Consider the following 15,659-nt stretch of genomic DNA (forward strand, 5'->3'; position numbering starts at 1 on the left):
ATATTTATGATTACGCATATAAATTCAAAATTTTTTTAAAATTTAAGCTTTGTTTTAGTTTTGACTAATTAATTTAGTTAAAATTTAATTACAAAACTTATGAAATTGTCAATTCCTTTAGTACAATTGTAGCAAAAAATTTTAATATTTTTACTTTTTTCTATAAATAATTATTTATTTATAACTGGAGATTGAGTTTTACTTATTTTTTCTTACTCCACTATAAATAAATAAATAAATTTATCTTATAAATGTTTATATAGATACAAATATTTATATAATTTTAATAAATATACATTTTTAAAAAATTTATTTTAAAAATAAATTGGTCTTTAGTTTAATAATAATTAAAGTAATTGCACAAATTGTTAAAAAAATAAACAAATTATCAAGCAATTGTGCAAGTATGTGCTTATATATATTTAATTTCATATTTTTTTATCCTGCATTAAAATGCAATTTAAGTCTATATTTTTTTCTTATTTACACACGTAAATTTCTATACAGCCGACAAAATTATTTATTTTTTATTTTAAGAACAGAATATTTAAATGCATCAATTAAAAATATATTATCTGCTTATTTATTAAATAAATAATTTTGTGATGTTTATTTACTTTTATAGAAAATTTTGACTAATCGATAATTATGTATTTCATTTTAAATTCTATTGAGTTTATAAAATTTATAATAAATAAATAATAATAATAATTTAATTTATTGTGATTCGCCCCACGATCTTTTGGAAGGAGGTATCAAATGATCGGGTAATGTGGTTGGTAGATCATAATTGTCTAATTTAACATTTATTAAATGCATTGCGAGTGCAAATTCTTCGGCATCTAATTGCCCGTCTTTGTCGACATCTGCGAGTTTCCATATCTTACCTAAAACGCTGTTCGGTAACTTTGATTTTACCATTTCGGCTTTGGCGACTGTTAAAAAATTAATTATTTATTAAATACAATCAAATTGACTAAAAAAATATGTATAAGGGTTGAGGGGGAGGCGGCAAAACGGGATACCTTCAAAATTTTATAAAATTTTCTTTTTTAAATGTTTTTCAAACATTCCAAAATCACTTGTAAATATAATTGAGCATTATTTTGAATTTTTTTTTCGCTGTTTTTGAAAAATTTTGGTTTTGTAAAAAAATAGTGTGAAATTTGATTTTTTTTTCTTATCAATTTACAATAAAAGATTTCCTAGTATCAAATTACTTCAAATGTATTTCAATAATCAACTTGAAATTATTTACAATTTTTTTAATTTTGAAATTTATTTAACTTTTAGTAATTTTTTAATCTATTACTTCAAGCAACATATAATTGCTTTTATAAAAATATCTTCTTTGGAATTAAAACTAACTTAAATCTTTTACTTTGAACTTAAAAAATAAATAGTGATTAACAAATGAAAAATTAATAATTTAAAGTAGGTAGTTAAACTTTTTCAAAAATCGAACGTGTCAGAAAAATGTTAATGAATTGTGTTTTACGATAAAAACTATTAAAATTTTTTTTTCTTTGCATCCGATAGTTATATGAAATGTAACTTTTCTTTATGTAAATTACTTACAAGAGAATTTAGTTAAATCAAATTCATTTAATATCCAGAAATATTTTTTTCTCTTTGTTTAAGGGGTATCTCATTTTGCGCGTAAAAAATGAAAATTTTTTCTATTTACCTTGAATATCATTAAAAAAATATAGATTTAATGTATCTGAGTCTCCAGAAAGTTAGAATTTTCTCAAGTACTCCGTGTTACCCCTTCCCCTCCCCTAAAAATAACGATATTTACCTGAGCCAGTTATTTTTCCATCAGTAGGTCCCAAACTTTCAAAGAGTGAATCGTATTTATAACGTTCTTTGTTGACAATCCATTCTGGCTCTCCGGAACCTGCATCAACTCCTTCTCCGCGTTTGTAACCAAATGGACTAGTCTGATCTTCAACGCCCTCGAATGCACCTCCTGTAAATTCAAAAAATTCATAATTTATTTTTTTTTTTCGGGTGTTCCATTTTACCTCATTTGTATCTAAAAACGACTTATACAATAAAAAAATAAATTTTGATTTAAATAAGTCATTGGAAATTCAAATCGGTCAATAAGTTAACGAGATATCGCTTGAAATCGTGAAAATGTTGAAATTTTAAGTCGCGAGTTCGAATCCCGGTCTCGGTAATTTAAAAATTTTTTAAATTCCCATTGTCTTTTTGAGTTTTAAATGTGATTTAAAAAAATAAATGTATTACCTTTTATCAGAGGTTCAGTAGTTGTAGAAACTTCTTCATGAGGAATCATCGCCATGAGTTTGGCAATGTCTTCAGCGAGCATTTTATCGACAATCTCCAGTAGTCTTGGTTTTAGTGGATTAAATTTAGTGAAATCGTGATTAACAAGCGACTCTTGCATTTTTTTCAAATCAGGAAAATCACCTGGTGAAATCTGATGTTCTCTTTGAATCTGATCGTAAATAGCCCCTAGATTTTTAATCAATTCCTTTTTTTTCGCATCCTTTCCAAATACCGACGGCATGTCCTTCTTGAGCGCGCTGATGATGTAAGCATGGACTTTAGCCAGCCTCGCTCGCTTGATCAGATCATTTAATTTTCTGAGAGTTGCATTTTTTGGAAGTGATTGCATGTCTTTGAATAAATCCTGCTCTTCTGCTTCGAAAAGTCTTCTATTGACGTCGTATCTCAAAGGTTGATCCCAAAATGACCCGATGTAAACACGTGCTACCTCTGGAGTTTGTAAAACTTTACCAAGCGACCACATAAGAGCACCGTAGACTCGCATCAGCTGTTGGTGATCAATCATGTCTGCTTTATTAAGGACAATTCGTATTTTGTCATCATGCCCGCGTAGAGCTTCAATTGACCGGCGAAATTCATCGGAAATGTCCAATTTGTGGGCGTCAAATAGCAAAATTATTCGGTCGACTCGTTCCGCAAACCATTCTAGCACTCCAGTAAAATCATACCCTCTGTCTACGCGTTGTTTTTCCCCGGAGAGAATTCCCGGTGTGTCTACTATTGAGATTCCTTTTAAAACTGGAGACGGTAGAGTAGAACATTGCAGACGATTGAGAAAAGCGTTTCCGAATTTAGCCAACGGACGGAATTGTTTCGAAGGGTCGACTACCAAAGCGTTCCCGGGAATTACGCCTTCTTTCTGGTCGTACATAACCGCAATGAATCGGTCGGTTGTAGGCTCGGGTCCGATCCTAATACCCGGGAAATCTCGCTCCAGAAGGTATTTAATAAAAGTCGTTTTACCAGTCGAGTACTGACCGACCAAGAGGATCATCGGCTTGGCATGAAAATCGGGGTCGTCTAGCTGAGGCGAGTGAAAATCATGGAACTGATAGTGCTGCTCTAGAGGCAGCAGCTTTGTTTTGTAGATTTGATTAAGCCCCTGCGTTACATTGTCAAAAAGATCTTGTTTGTCGTTGCCTTCCCGCGTTAACCAGCTGAACATTTTGATAGTTTCCTAACTGAAAATTTATTTTTTTTTTTTACTGGAATGAACCACTAGTGTCTTTTTCTACGTATGGGTCTTGCGCAAGATCATGTAGCAAGACATCGTCATCAAGATTTGTGCATGACTTGCTCAAGATCTGCTCAAAGATCAAGGTCAATTTTGAGCCTTGAGCAGATCTTACGCAAGCCATGTGCAACTATTTTCAACTGTAGTCTTCCTCCAGAGTTGAATTATATAATCTGGCGGGAATTTCTTGTGTAAGGTTTGCACTAGACTTGCTATTAAAATCTGGCTCAGTATCTGCAGCAAGACCCATAGGTAGGAAAAGACACCAAAGTCTATCGAACTTGAGATCAGTCTTGCTCAAGTCTTGAACAAGATTTTGATATGGGGGGGGGGGATTTCCTCTTGTTTGAGTACCAACAATACCATAATTAAAAATTACTTAAAAAAATAAAAATGGTGGCTTATTAAGCAGTTAATTATCATTTTATCATAATACATCATTGTGGGTACTCATTTTACTTGGAATCGCATCAGGAATCCGCCCATAACTTTAATTATTAGTAATTTTTAAAAAAATTAAACAATGCTCCAATTTGAATATTTTTTTTATTCAGCTCAACTTTGAATATTTTAATTTCCAATTAATTTTTAAAAAATAATCTCATGAAATCTCCAGCCACGTCACATGCTTCTGACAATCTCAAATAACCTCACATAATTTTACGTTAAAAAAAAAAACGAAATTGATAAATTCTAACAAAAATCCCTAATTAGATAAATTTGAAATGATTTTTTTATACAAACCTTTGACAGAACAAAATAAATAAAATTAGTGTCACCTAATTAATTAATTTAGTGAGTCATTAATGCACAAACTTTCTTATAAATTGTAATAATTAATGAACACGTCACTTACAATTAGTTGAATAAATAATATATAAAAGTAGGCGAATAAAATAAAATAATTAATATCAGTCCTTGATAAAAATTCGATTAAATGGGTGATGAAGAACGATCTGTTCTACTCACTTTTTATTATATCCTTCACAATCGTCACCATTCACTGTGACTGCCAGTAGATATGCTATAGCGCAATGTCTATAGACCACATCAATTTCACAGAAATATTAAACGTATACTGCAGACTACTGGCCTGGTCTGGGTCTGGCCACAGTGTAAGCTTTTAAATATATGTAATACATATCTATACAATATCTGTTAGCCTGCTGGTGTTTAATAGTTTAGTCACTCACAAACACAAATACCGATTATTTCAGTGAGTAATGAGTCAACAAGTTAAAGAAAAAAAAGAAAAATAATCTTATCAGGCTCGTATTTGAATTCTGTTGCGCCTGGCGCTTTTTAAATTTTACGCGGGAACATTTGAAAAGTTAAGAATTTAAAAAATTTTCCCTGTAGAATTTTAAACAAAATGTGAAAAATGATTGACCTTGCGGGCCAACCCCGAAATTTTTCGCTGTTTTCGAGCTCGAAAATATTATTGTCTGAGCTTTTTGAGCTCGACAATACTTTTAAACACATTGGTATTTTCAAGCCCTTCAATCTCGAAAGAACTGACGTTTTGTATTAATCGAGAATTTGAAAAATAGATAATAATCAATAAGAATCGTTTTTTTAAAGTTTTGCTCACGATTATGATTGATAAATTCAATGTTTTTGGATAGAAATAAATAAAAATGATCAAGATGAAGAGTTACGTGAACTTTAAATTAAACTAGAATTGATATACACGCTGAAAAAAAGTAGTAATATCTGATCTCAACGTCGTAATTATTTCCATCATAAATAAATATATACTTGAATAAAATAAATGATTTTGTTCAGTCAAATGGAATGTACCAAGATCAGAACGTTTTCGAGGAACGAAAATAAAAAAAAACACAATGAAAAGAAATAATTTACAGGATCTTGATTTTTGAAATCTTTCGCATGTCTGCCGAAAATTGCAGGCCACTCCCAACTACCCCTTAATCGGTCAAATTTCTTTAATTTACGTTGCGCGAAAAACGTTCCGATCGTCAGGTTCATTGACAGAAGTATTTAATTCAATTAAATATTTATTTCAGTCAAGTAAATACTTCTCAATAGTTTCAAATAAATTTATTTGTTTAGCTCAAACAAATCGTTTTATCAGTGTAAAAATTGATAAGTTGCTTCGAATGTTACCGTAAAGATCTAAATCAGTTCATTCGTTTAAAAGTTATAGAATATTTACATGTGTACGTACGTACACATACATTAAAGCGTCGAGATCTGTTCAAAACTCGGTTCTCGAAAATCGGATCAGAAACAATAACTCCTTTTTTTTTTTGAATTTTAAATTTTCTTAGCGGGAAAAAAATTAATTACTCCGAATTTTATAATTTTTTCATTATTTTTTTTTTTGTTTTTTTTATCATTATTTTTTTTTCCGAATTTTATCATTATTTATATAATGATTTTATTTCACTTAAATTAAAATCATAAAATTTTTAATTAAAGAAATGAATAGTTGATTAGATAATTTAAATAGTTTATTAGACTTACAATGTCCTCGATTTGTATTTTTCTTGCTATATGTATATTAATGGTCCAACGGAAACGTATAAATTAATATGAACTTGGAGTTTTGTATATACATTGCATATATTACATCCATATGTGTTACACATTTCGCTTTACTTACCAAGAGAGACAAAAAAGGAAATAATTTAAATGATACACCTGAATAATTACGTAATTATTCAATTAATTATATTTAAAAATAAATAAAGTTATAAATACTTTTTTTCTAGACAATCATTATTTTAAATAAAATTATTTTCCGTCAACTTGATTTTTAAAAAATTTCAAATTGATTAAAACTTTTAGAAAAAAAAATGTTTATTAATTAAAAAAAAATAAAATACATAAAAATAATTAATAACAATTACTGTATTTTTTACAAACAATTTGATTGACATTTTGCTTAAGTCTTGGAATTTTCGAAGGCCTCCGTCTTCTAATAAACTCATTTATTTTTTTAATCTCATTTAATTTATTATTTAATTCTTGGTTATCATTTCCATTATTAATTTCATTCCTCTTAGATCTTACATTAGATTCAGATTGCGATAACGACCGAGGATTGTTATCAAAAAACGGCCCTGGTATCAATTTAATATCAACGGTGTCACCATTTATATATTTACGCTTTTCTAAATTGAAATGAGACTCGGATGATTTTAATTCCAATAAAGATCTGCTAGATGATTTTATTTTACTAATTTTAAAATCACTATCATTTTTATTTTTATTCATATTTATACTTAGAGATTTATCAGATTTTTTATCAATTAATTTGCTATCAGACTTGTAATAATGATTTAGATTATTATTCGATTTTCTCGATGATAAAAGTAAACTTCTATTTTTACAAAGTTTTAAATAATTATCTGTTGAATTACTGCGGTGTGAAATTGTCAATATTGTTTCTTGATATTTATTTATTATTTTTGTTTCATAATCATTTTTATCAGATAATTTTTTACGTTTATGTCTTCTATGTGTCTTACACTTTATATCTTTATTGCTAACATTAGAATTTAATTGTAGTTGTAATTTTTCATGGGATTTCAATCTGAAAAAAAAAAAAAAAAAAAAAAAAACGTTTATTTTTAAAATTTTTAAAATTAATATTTCAAAAGTTACTCAGTAAAAAATTTGCGGAGTGAATGTGGAGCGGATGACTTTATATATTTAATTTCCTCGAAGTGAAATTTACTCCGGAGAGTTTATTATGTACCTGAAGATCGGAACATTTTTCGCGCAACGAAAATAAAAACAATTTATGTAATTTTACAGTTTAAGATGTAATTGGGGGGTCTGCAACATTTGGCTGACATACTGGCGCCTATACAAAAAATTAAAAAAATCTAGATCTAGTAACTCTTTTACTTTTTATATTTTTTTTTATATTTTCGTTCCATGAAAAACGTCCCGATCTTCAGATAAGTAGTTAATTTTGACATTGAAACTCCGAATCAGAGTGAATGCGGATTTGAATAAAATCCAAATCACTCCGATAAAAACACAAATTCCCCATTTACTCTGCATGCGGAGTGATTTTTTGTAAAAACTCCGAAATTCCGAGCGACGGAGTAAATTCAAATTTAAATAAAATCCGTAATCACTCCGAATTCATTTCCGGTTTCTGACACTGTACGGTTACTTCAATTATAAATAGACAGAAACGAAGTATTTTTTGACGCAAGAAATATTTTGCATTCTGAATTGAAGAAAAAAATTTTCTTAGAACTAAAAAAAATTTCTTGCCCCAAGAAAATTTTTTTTTGCCCTGAGAAAATTTTTGTTTTAAATTTCAAATGCAAAAAACTTCTCGGGGAAGAAGAAATCCTTTTTTTCTGTGTAAATTTAAAAAACTGAACACTAACTTGACAGATGATTTTTTAGTTGACAGCGTGCTACGGTTATCAATAAGCAAATTTTTAAATCGTTTGATAAAATGATTCCAAAACTCAGTAATCCAACGCTTTAGGCTCGTCATCAATAAACACTCTTTGTATATTTTTTTATTTTTTTTATAATCATGCGATAATTTATTTCCATGATACATTTTCCCATTTTATCACAATTATAATAAAAATAAAGTGAATATAGACGAATATTAGTTTTATATTTTAATAAAAAACTCATTTCAAGTCATATATAATTAAAAAAATATATATTTATTGAATTTCATTTGGTAACTTTGTATATATTAAGTACACAATAATTATTTTTTATTATCACGGGAATGTTTACAAACATTAACAACTTTCCATAATTACAATTATAATGGGATAATGGGATGATAAAAATTAACTGAGGCACTCAGCATCCCAGTCTGCCGGCAAAACATCTTTCCAAACACTTAATAAATCGACTAATTTACATGGTTCTTTACAGTTTGGTATTTCTAATGGTGTTGCTTCATACATTTCTGTATTATTTAAATATTTAACCTGAAAAATTAATAAATTTATTTATATATAAATTTTTATCATACTAAAGTAAGTAGACGATGATAAATTTTTGATTTTTTTTTTTTAACAAATCAATTAAAAAAAAAAGAACTAAAAATATGCACATGTAGAAAATTAAAAAAAGTTATGGGTGCAATTTTTGAAATTTTTTTTTTTTTATAATTTTTCGTTTTTAAAAATCCAAAAATTTATAGACGTTGGTGAATTTCAGTATCGTGAATTTTTAATCGATATTTAAAAAAAAAACTTAAGTATATTAAGTATATTAAAATTATAAAAATTACTTTGACGTGTACTTCGAGATCGTTTTCTTCGAAATCTTCAGCTAAAACGAGTTCAAAAATCAATGCAGCTCCATAATCTGGTTTAAATAATTCATTTGTAAATCCCATGGCACGTAAAACATTAACTAACGTTATATCATGAGCTGAATATAAATATAACTTTATTTTATCGTGGCCATTACGTGATAGCATCATGTTATTTGTTATTTCTTTCAATAGTGGGCCTAAAAAAATTAAAAAAAAAAAGAGTAATACGTGTATAGTACATAAAATAGAAATAATAAATGATAAATAAAATATTTACCACCGCGAAGACGTTGTTGAAATGTATTACTTGTAAATAGAGATAACGAACGCGACGCTATTTCTCTCATTTCCTTGTTATAAAACTTTTTAGTCCATTCGGGTAATTCTAATCCATGATTAGCCTTTTTAATTTAAATTACAATTATTAAAATAAATTTTTTTTTTAAGTGCAATTTATTTACCAAACTATATTATAAACTGCCTTAAATTTCCTAGTAGCATTGTCTTAACCAAATTACTTGACGAATGTCTTCAGCAAGTTTCTTACAGTAAATTTAAACAAGACTTGAAGAAGATGTATTTCATAAGTATACTTGCCAAAGATTTCATCAAGTCTTGCTTAAGATTCTTCTTAAAGACTTACGGAAACCTGTAGAAACAGTCTGCAGCAATTCTTAACCAATATGTCTACTATCTATCAATGTTAGGTCAGAGTTGCTGCAGAATTGCTTAAGATATCGGGTTTCTTTTTCTCCGAATCACTCCAAGTTCAACACACAGTACCTATAGCTGACCCAGTAGTCCTCATTTAAATTTAAAGTGCTACAAATTAATAATATTATCACTCGATAAAAATATATCGAATATTTAGTGAGCGCCACTGAATTTACTAGACTAATGCTGAATAGACGGCTCAGGAAGTAACGAAGTAAGGGTGGCCATGTCCAGGTATCTTAAGCAATTCTGCAGCAAGTCTGAGCTAATTAATCTTAACAGATTTATTTAACGTATCTTATGGAAGTATCTTGCTTCAGACTGATGGTGTAGACTTGTTGAAAACTAAAGATACAGATTCACGTAAGTCTTCCTTATGAATGCTACTAGGGATTAAAACTTCATCAAAGCCACCGATTTGAACCGTGTTCATTGTTTTTACAAGGAGCAATTATTTTCGTTTGAAATACTACTGCGTCACAGTTAAGCCAGAGCGTGTTAGCCATATGACGGAAATTGAAATAAACACATGCAAAAATGACTATTGCCACAGTAAAATTGACACCGATTCTATCGAAAATTTCCTGACAGTCAAGCTAGCGACAACTTACTCCAGCATCTTGTCTCCAAGTCGAAATAATTGGCATTTCCATAAGTTGACGGCAATTGGCCGCCCCCCATTCTGAGAAAGTTGGAGGCGAAACTTGTCATCCCATTAGTTGACGGAAATTTGCCTTCAATTTCCAGAAAGTTGGTGAAATGTTGCAGCAGTAGATTGTTGTCAACTTTCTAGGAAAGTTGTTAACAACTTGTAGTCAACAGTTGCAAGAGCTGAAAATTGTCATCAACTTGATTACAACTTGGTCGTAACTAATTGACGTCAAATTTCTGATCAGAAAATCTTGCTATCGGTTACTGTAACCATTGTAAATTTTACTGTAGTCATAGCAATTTTTTATGTGTTTCTTCAATTTCCGTCAAGTGGCCAACATGGTCCGGTGTTACTATGGCACCATAGCATTTCAAACAAAAATAATTTCTCTGGTACTTTTCAATTATTAAATATATAAATAATAAATATACTCACCTCTATTTCTAATGTGTTATACAAAAATTCAACATCAGTAATAGTTGATATTTTTTTTCCAGTATAATAAGAGAGCTCATTAAAATATGAAGCCATTTGTTCACCACTGTTAATAGATTCATTAGCATATGCTTCCTTCAATTCATAATCTAATGTTGGGCACCGATGTTTAACAGTTATTAACTGTTTAAAAAAATTATATAATTAATAAAAAAAGAAAAATTAAATTATTTATTTAAAAAAAAAAGAAAAATACCTTATCGGTATCACGAGGAATGGAATGTACGGGCACAGGTCGCCATGGCAAATCATTCATAAAATTATCACCAGGTTCGGGACGATATAAAGCTGCTAATAAAGCTTGTGCAGACATAATGCATCGGTCAGCATAACTACTCCTTATTTTAGCAGATGATGTTTGATATTTTTTTCCAATAACTACATCGTACTCTAGTCTTATCCATTCACCCAACTGATAAAGTTGGAGCATCCCTACCTATATTAAAATATTTATTATTTGTTAATAAAATATAGATTGATAATCGTTGATTTAAACTTAAAAAAATAACTTTTGTTAAAGCTCCCCAGCCGTCTTCCCAACTGTAATTAATATATGGATCATTTGGATAAGTTTCTGTTGGTGTTCTATCTCCATGTCTGAAAATCTGTAATTATATTATTATTAATATTATCATCAAAAAACTGTTAATCTTTATAATTAAATTACAGATTTATTTGAAAAGAGCTCGATAATATTAATTTTTAAACCCCCGTAAAATAAATATGATAGTTTTGTTTATAAGAATCTTGATAATTTTTTTTAAAGTTATCGAGCAAGAATTGTTTAAAAATAAAAAAAAAAAAACAAGATTTTAAATTTGCGCGGGAATAATTATCGTTTGATAGATGTCAATAAATATACCCTAGTAGCATTCTTAAGGAAGTCTTACGTAAATCTGTATCTTCAGTCTTTAGCAAGTCTGCATCATCAGTCTTGGACAAGTCTGAGATCAGATACTTCCGTAAGATACGTCAAGTAAATTTGTTAAGATGCAGTAGCTCAGACTTGCTGCAGAATTGCTTAAGATACCTGGACATGGCCACCCTTACTTCGTTACTTCGTGAGCTGTCTATTCAGCATTAGTCTAGTAAATTCAGTGGCGCTCACTAAATATTCGATATAATTTTATCGAGTGATAATATTATTAATTAGTAGAACTTTAAATTTAAATGAGGACCACTGGGTCAGCTATAGGTACTGTGTGTTGAGCTTGGAGTGATTCGGAGAAAAAGAAACCCGATATCTTAAGCAATTCTGCAGCAACTCTGACCTAACATTGATATATAGTAGATATATTGGTTAAGAACTGCTGCAGACTATTTGTACAGATTTCCGCAAGTCTTCAAGAAGAATCTTAAGCAAGACTTGATGAAATCTTTGGCAAGTATACTTATGAAATACATCTTCTTCAAGTCTTGTTCAAATTTACTGTAAGAAACTTGCTGAAGACATTCGTCAAGTAATTTACTTAAGACAATGCTATTAGGGATATTCTGAAATTTTTAAATAATTAGTTAACTCAAATTTGATTTATATGAAATTAACTACAGCTTCGTTCTAATTTAAATTTAATTAACGTATGATTTCTCAGCATTTTTGAGCTTTGTCATAAAACTAAAACTTAAATAATCTTTAACATCTAAGGTTTATTTTTTAAACTTATCTATAAATGCTTTGAGATTGGAACGAGCTATTTACTGAAAAAAATAACTACAGATTTTTAATTGATAAATAAAGTAAACAAACTTACAATGGCTATTTGACGTATCGAACGATTGTCACTCTTTGGTCCGAATGCTGTGTAAGCTAACAATGCTGAGCTTATAAGTATTCCAAGGATAATAACTGTAGTACATACACCCCGTCTTCCCCCTCGGCAATTTTGTATACAACAACTTCGGGTGTATTCCATTTTTCTGAATAAAAAAAATTTTTATTCCGAAATTATTTTTGACGTTATAAACGATTTTTAAAAACAAAATTATAACTTACGTAATTTTTTGGCACTTGTTAAATTTATAAATTTTTTTCATTTATAAATAATTCATTTTCGTAGAAAAATTTGTTTTTTTTTCTCGCGTTTGAATGGATTCAAACGATAGAAAAATTATAAGATAAAATATAAAAATAAATATATAACTATAACTATTATTATTGTTTTGTTGTAAAAAATATGAAATCAGCTGTTTTTTACCATCTTACCACGTTCCACTGAGAATGAAAACATGTATAAGTGAATCCTCCCACTATCAGTAACGTAACTATTCGAATTTTCACCCTGTCAATGAAAAGATTTTATTTTTATTCAACAAGTAGATTATCAGTATCATCTATTTAGGGGATTGGGTCATGAGGTAAAAATCGAATAATTTATTAAATTAAAATCGTGAGAAAAATTAATTCGTTTGATTACCCTGAACGTCTAGGGGTCAGTCGGATAAAATGGGATCCTTAGAAAAAGGGCTTATATGTAAATGTAATATAAATGTCAGCTCATTTTGCCCCCTTTCCGACTCTATGACTGTATAAAATAAGAAGTGGCCCACAAATTTTCTCCTATGGAAAGTATTTCACACAATACTAGGGATTCTTTTTATTTCTTAAGATGTCCCTTAGCAGGAAAAACTCAAAAAAGTTAAAAAAAAATTTTTTATTTTGACACCTTTTACATATAAAGATAGATGAGAATGGATGGAAATAACTTTGTCTATGTATTTTTATGAAAAGGCTGTACCTTTTTCCCTTTGGTCATAACTCTAAACAACAGTAACGTTTTTTGTTGATTATGATGCCCTTCAGTAGAAAAAACCCAAAAAAGATTAGAGAAAATTTATTTTTTGACTTGTGGCCCATATGCGGGTGATACTGTCTATTAAATATTTTTATAAGAAGCGACAGTAGCTTTTTATCTCTTGGTACTAACTCTACACAATACTAATCGACGTTTTAATTAACAAAGTGTCTAACTGATTATTTTTCGTAGGTGATTGTGTTCAATTTTCAGATACTAATAGTCAGAGAAAAAATCATTTGAGTAACTTTGACAAAAATACTACACATGTGCTAGATATAGAATTGATTTTTAGATGAAAAGAAATTTTTAACTTCCTTTTTTTCGCACAAATGGAGAATTATCTGAAATGGAGTTAGACCATTTGCTAATTAGAACGTCGTAATATTTTTCCTTCATTACAATGTCCTGTAATAGGAGAAGCTTAGAGAAGTCTCAAAAAAATATTTTCTTCGCGCTGTGACTACGTGTTAGATTGGGGAGGGTTGAGGAGGATGCTTCTGTATCCCCTCATTAAAAGAAATGATTTAAACGACTAGGAAAAAAAAACATTTTAAATACTTTTTAATGCTTTTGAATCGCCTTTTTTATGGGCATTTAACATTGCAAATCGTTTCGAATTGTTTCTTTTAATCAGGGTCTTTACTTTTATTGAGAGTGATTTTGGAGTGATCTGGATTTTATTCAAATCCGCATTTATTCTGATTAAGTTTTAATATTAAAATAAAATCCCTTTCAAAGTGAATTTCACTCGGAGGTGAATAAATAAATGGTGTTCGTCTAAAATATCACAAAAAAAATTTCCCATACAAAAATAACCATGCTAAAATACCATAAAACTAAAATATATCCAATGACAGAAATAACTCGGTACAAAAATTACTAAATACAAAAATAACCATAAAAATAAAAACTACAGTCTAAAATATCTAGTTAACAATATCTGCATACATTAATATCGAATCGATTTAACATAAATCTATCAGTATCAATTTAATGAAATGTGTAAAATTTTTTAGTTAGTGTTATCAAATGGTGGCAATAAGTTTTTATTGCCAGGTTCTTATTTTATCTGGTTATTTTTGTATCAAGTGTCTGGGAAGTGTCTTTCAGAACACTTTCGATGCACTTTCGGATACAGTCGGATAGTTTCGGATACTTTCGGAACACTTTCGAGTACATTCGAGCAGATAGATACCTGTCAAAAACACAAATTTCACATGATAAAAAATTTCAAATAATAATAATATAATTTATTTAAAGCCGTAAGATGGACGGTGGCGTCTAAAGGTTCACCTAAAGTTTACAAGTCCAGTGATATTCATGCTTGTAAACTTTGCTACTTGAAATTAGTTATTTGTCAGTTTTCTGGCATCTCGCCTATAAGTGGCTGGGAAGTGTCTTTCAGAACACTTTCGATGCATTTTCGGATACATTCGGATATTTTCGGAACACTTTCAAGCACATTCCAGCAGATAGATACCTGGCATTAACTTGTCAAAAACACAAATTTCACATGATAAAAAATTTCAAATAATAATAATATAATTTTATTATTTTTGTATCAAGTTATTTTTGTATCAGGTTATTTTTGATTAGTTTTTATTGTGATGGTTATTAAAAACAGAGTATTTAGGACTTTAACCAAATAAATAAATAGTTATCCGCTCCGCATTCACTCCGGATTTAATTCGCGTTCACTCTGCAAATTTTTTTCAGTATGTAAAATTTATTAAGAAGATTATTTAAATTTAATCATGACTAAATTATGAGGTTCTTCGGCATCTGTCAGTTCTGTTTGCTTGAGTAGGTAACACCTGTTACAGGTAATAAATAGACATTATAGCACTGGATTAAAGTAATATTTATTAGGTAGAGATATAATATAGACAGGCTACGACGTTTATATGGTACATAGAGCGCACGAATTTTCGAGTAATTTATTTATACTTTAACTTCATTCAAATTTTAATTTATTTTTTCTGTCTACAGTTTTATTACTCATTGCTTTAATTAACACACATAGATTAACAATTTATACTTATGATGAATAATAATTACCAATAAGTATTTAGTTATGTTTGGTGTAAATTAGGATCAATAACAAAAATATCTGTTAACATAAATATGAGCAATATTTGCAGTCTAATATTTTTCAATTACATTTTTTTAACATAA

At 29.1% G+C, this 15,659-nt stretch overlaps 1 protein-coding gene across 1 annotated transcript; it reads right to left on the bottom strand.

Moving 5' to 3' along the window:
* Nucleotides 1-51: 51 nt before the first annotated feature.
* Nucleotides 52-12,916, bottom strand: LOC103579894 (EH domain-containing protein 3). The gene is made up of 12 exons (XM_053740029.1): nucleotides 12,683-12,916; nucleotides 12,441-12,606; nucleotides 11,199-11,294; nucleotides 10,886-11,125; nucleotides 10,630-10,812; nucleotides 9,106-9,229; nucleotides 8,802-9,025; nucleotides 8,358-8,496; nucleotides 6,180-6,217; nucleotides 2,257-3,496; nucleotides 1,802-1,972; nucleotides 52-935 (listed from the first exon to the last, which is right to left on the bottom strand). Exons 1-12 carry the CDS (start codon nucleotides 12,721-12,723, stop codon nucleotides 718-720), a joined length of 2,880 nt encoding a protein of 959 aa, XP_053596004.1. The 5' UTR covers nucleotides 12,724-12,916; the 3' UTR covers nucleotides 52-717.
* Nucleotides 12,917-15,659: the final 2,743 nt, after the last annotated feature.

This window comes from Microplitis demolitor, chromosome 6, assembly GCF_026212275.2.
Source record: "Microplitis demolitor isolate Queensland-Clemson2020A chromosome 6, iyMicDemo2.1a, whole genome shotgun sequence".
Taxonomy (NCBI): domain Eukaryota; kingdom Metazoa; phylum Arthropoda; class Insecta; order Hymenoptera; family Braconidae; genus Microplitis; species Microplitis demolitor.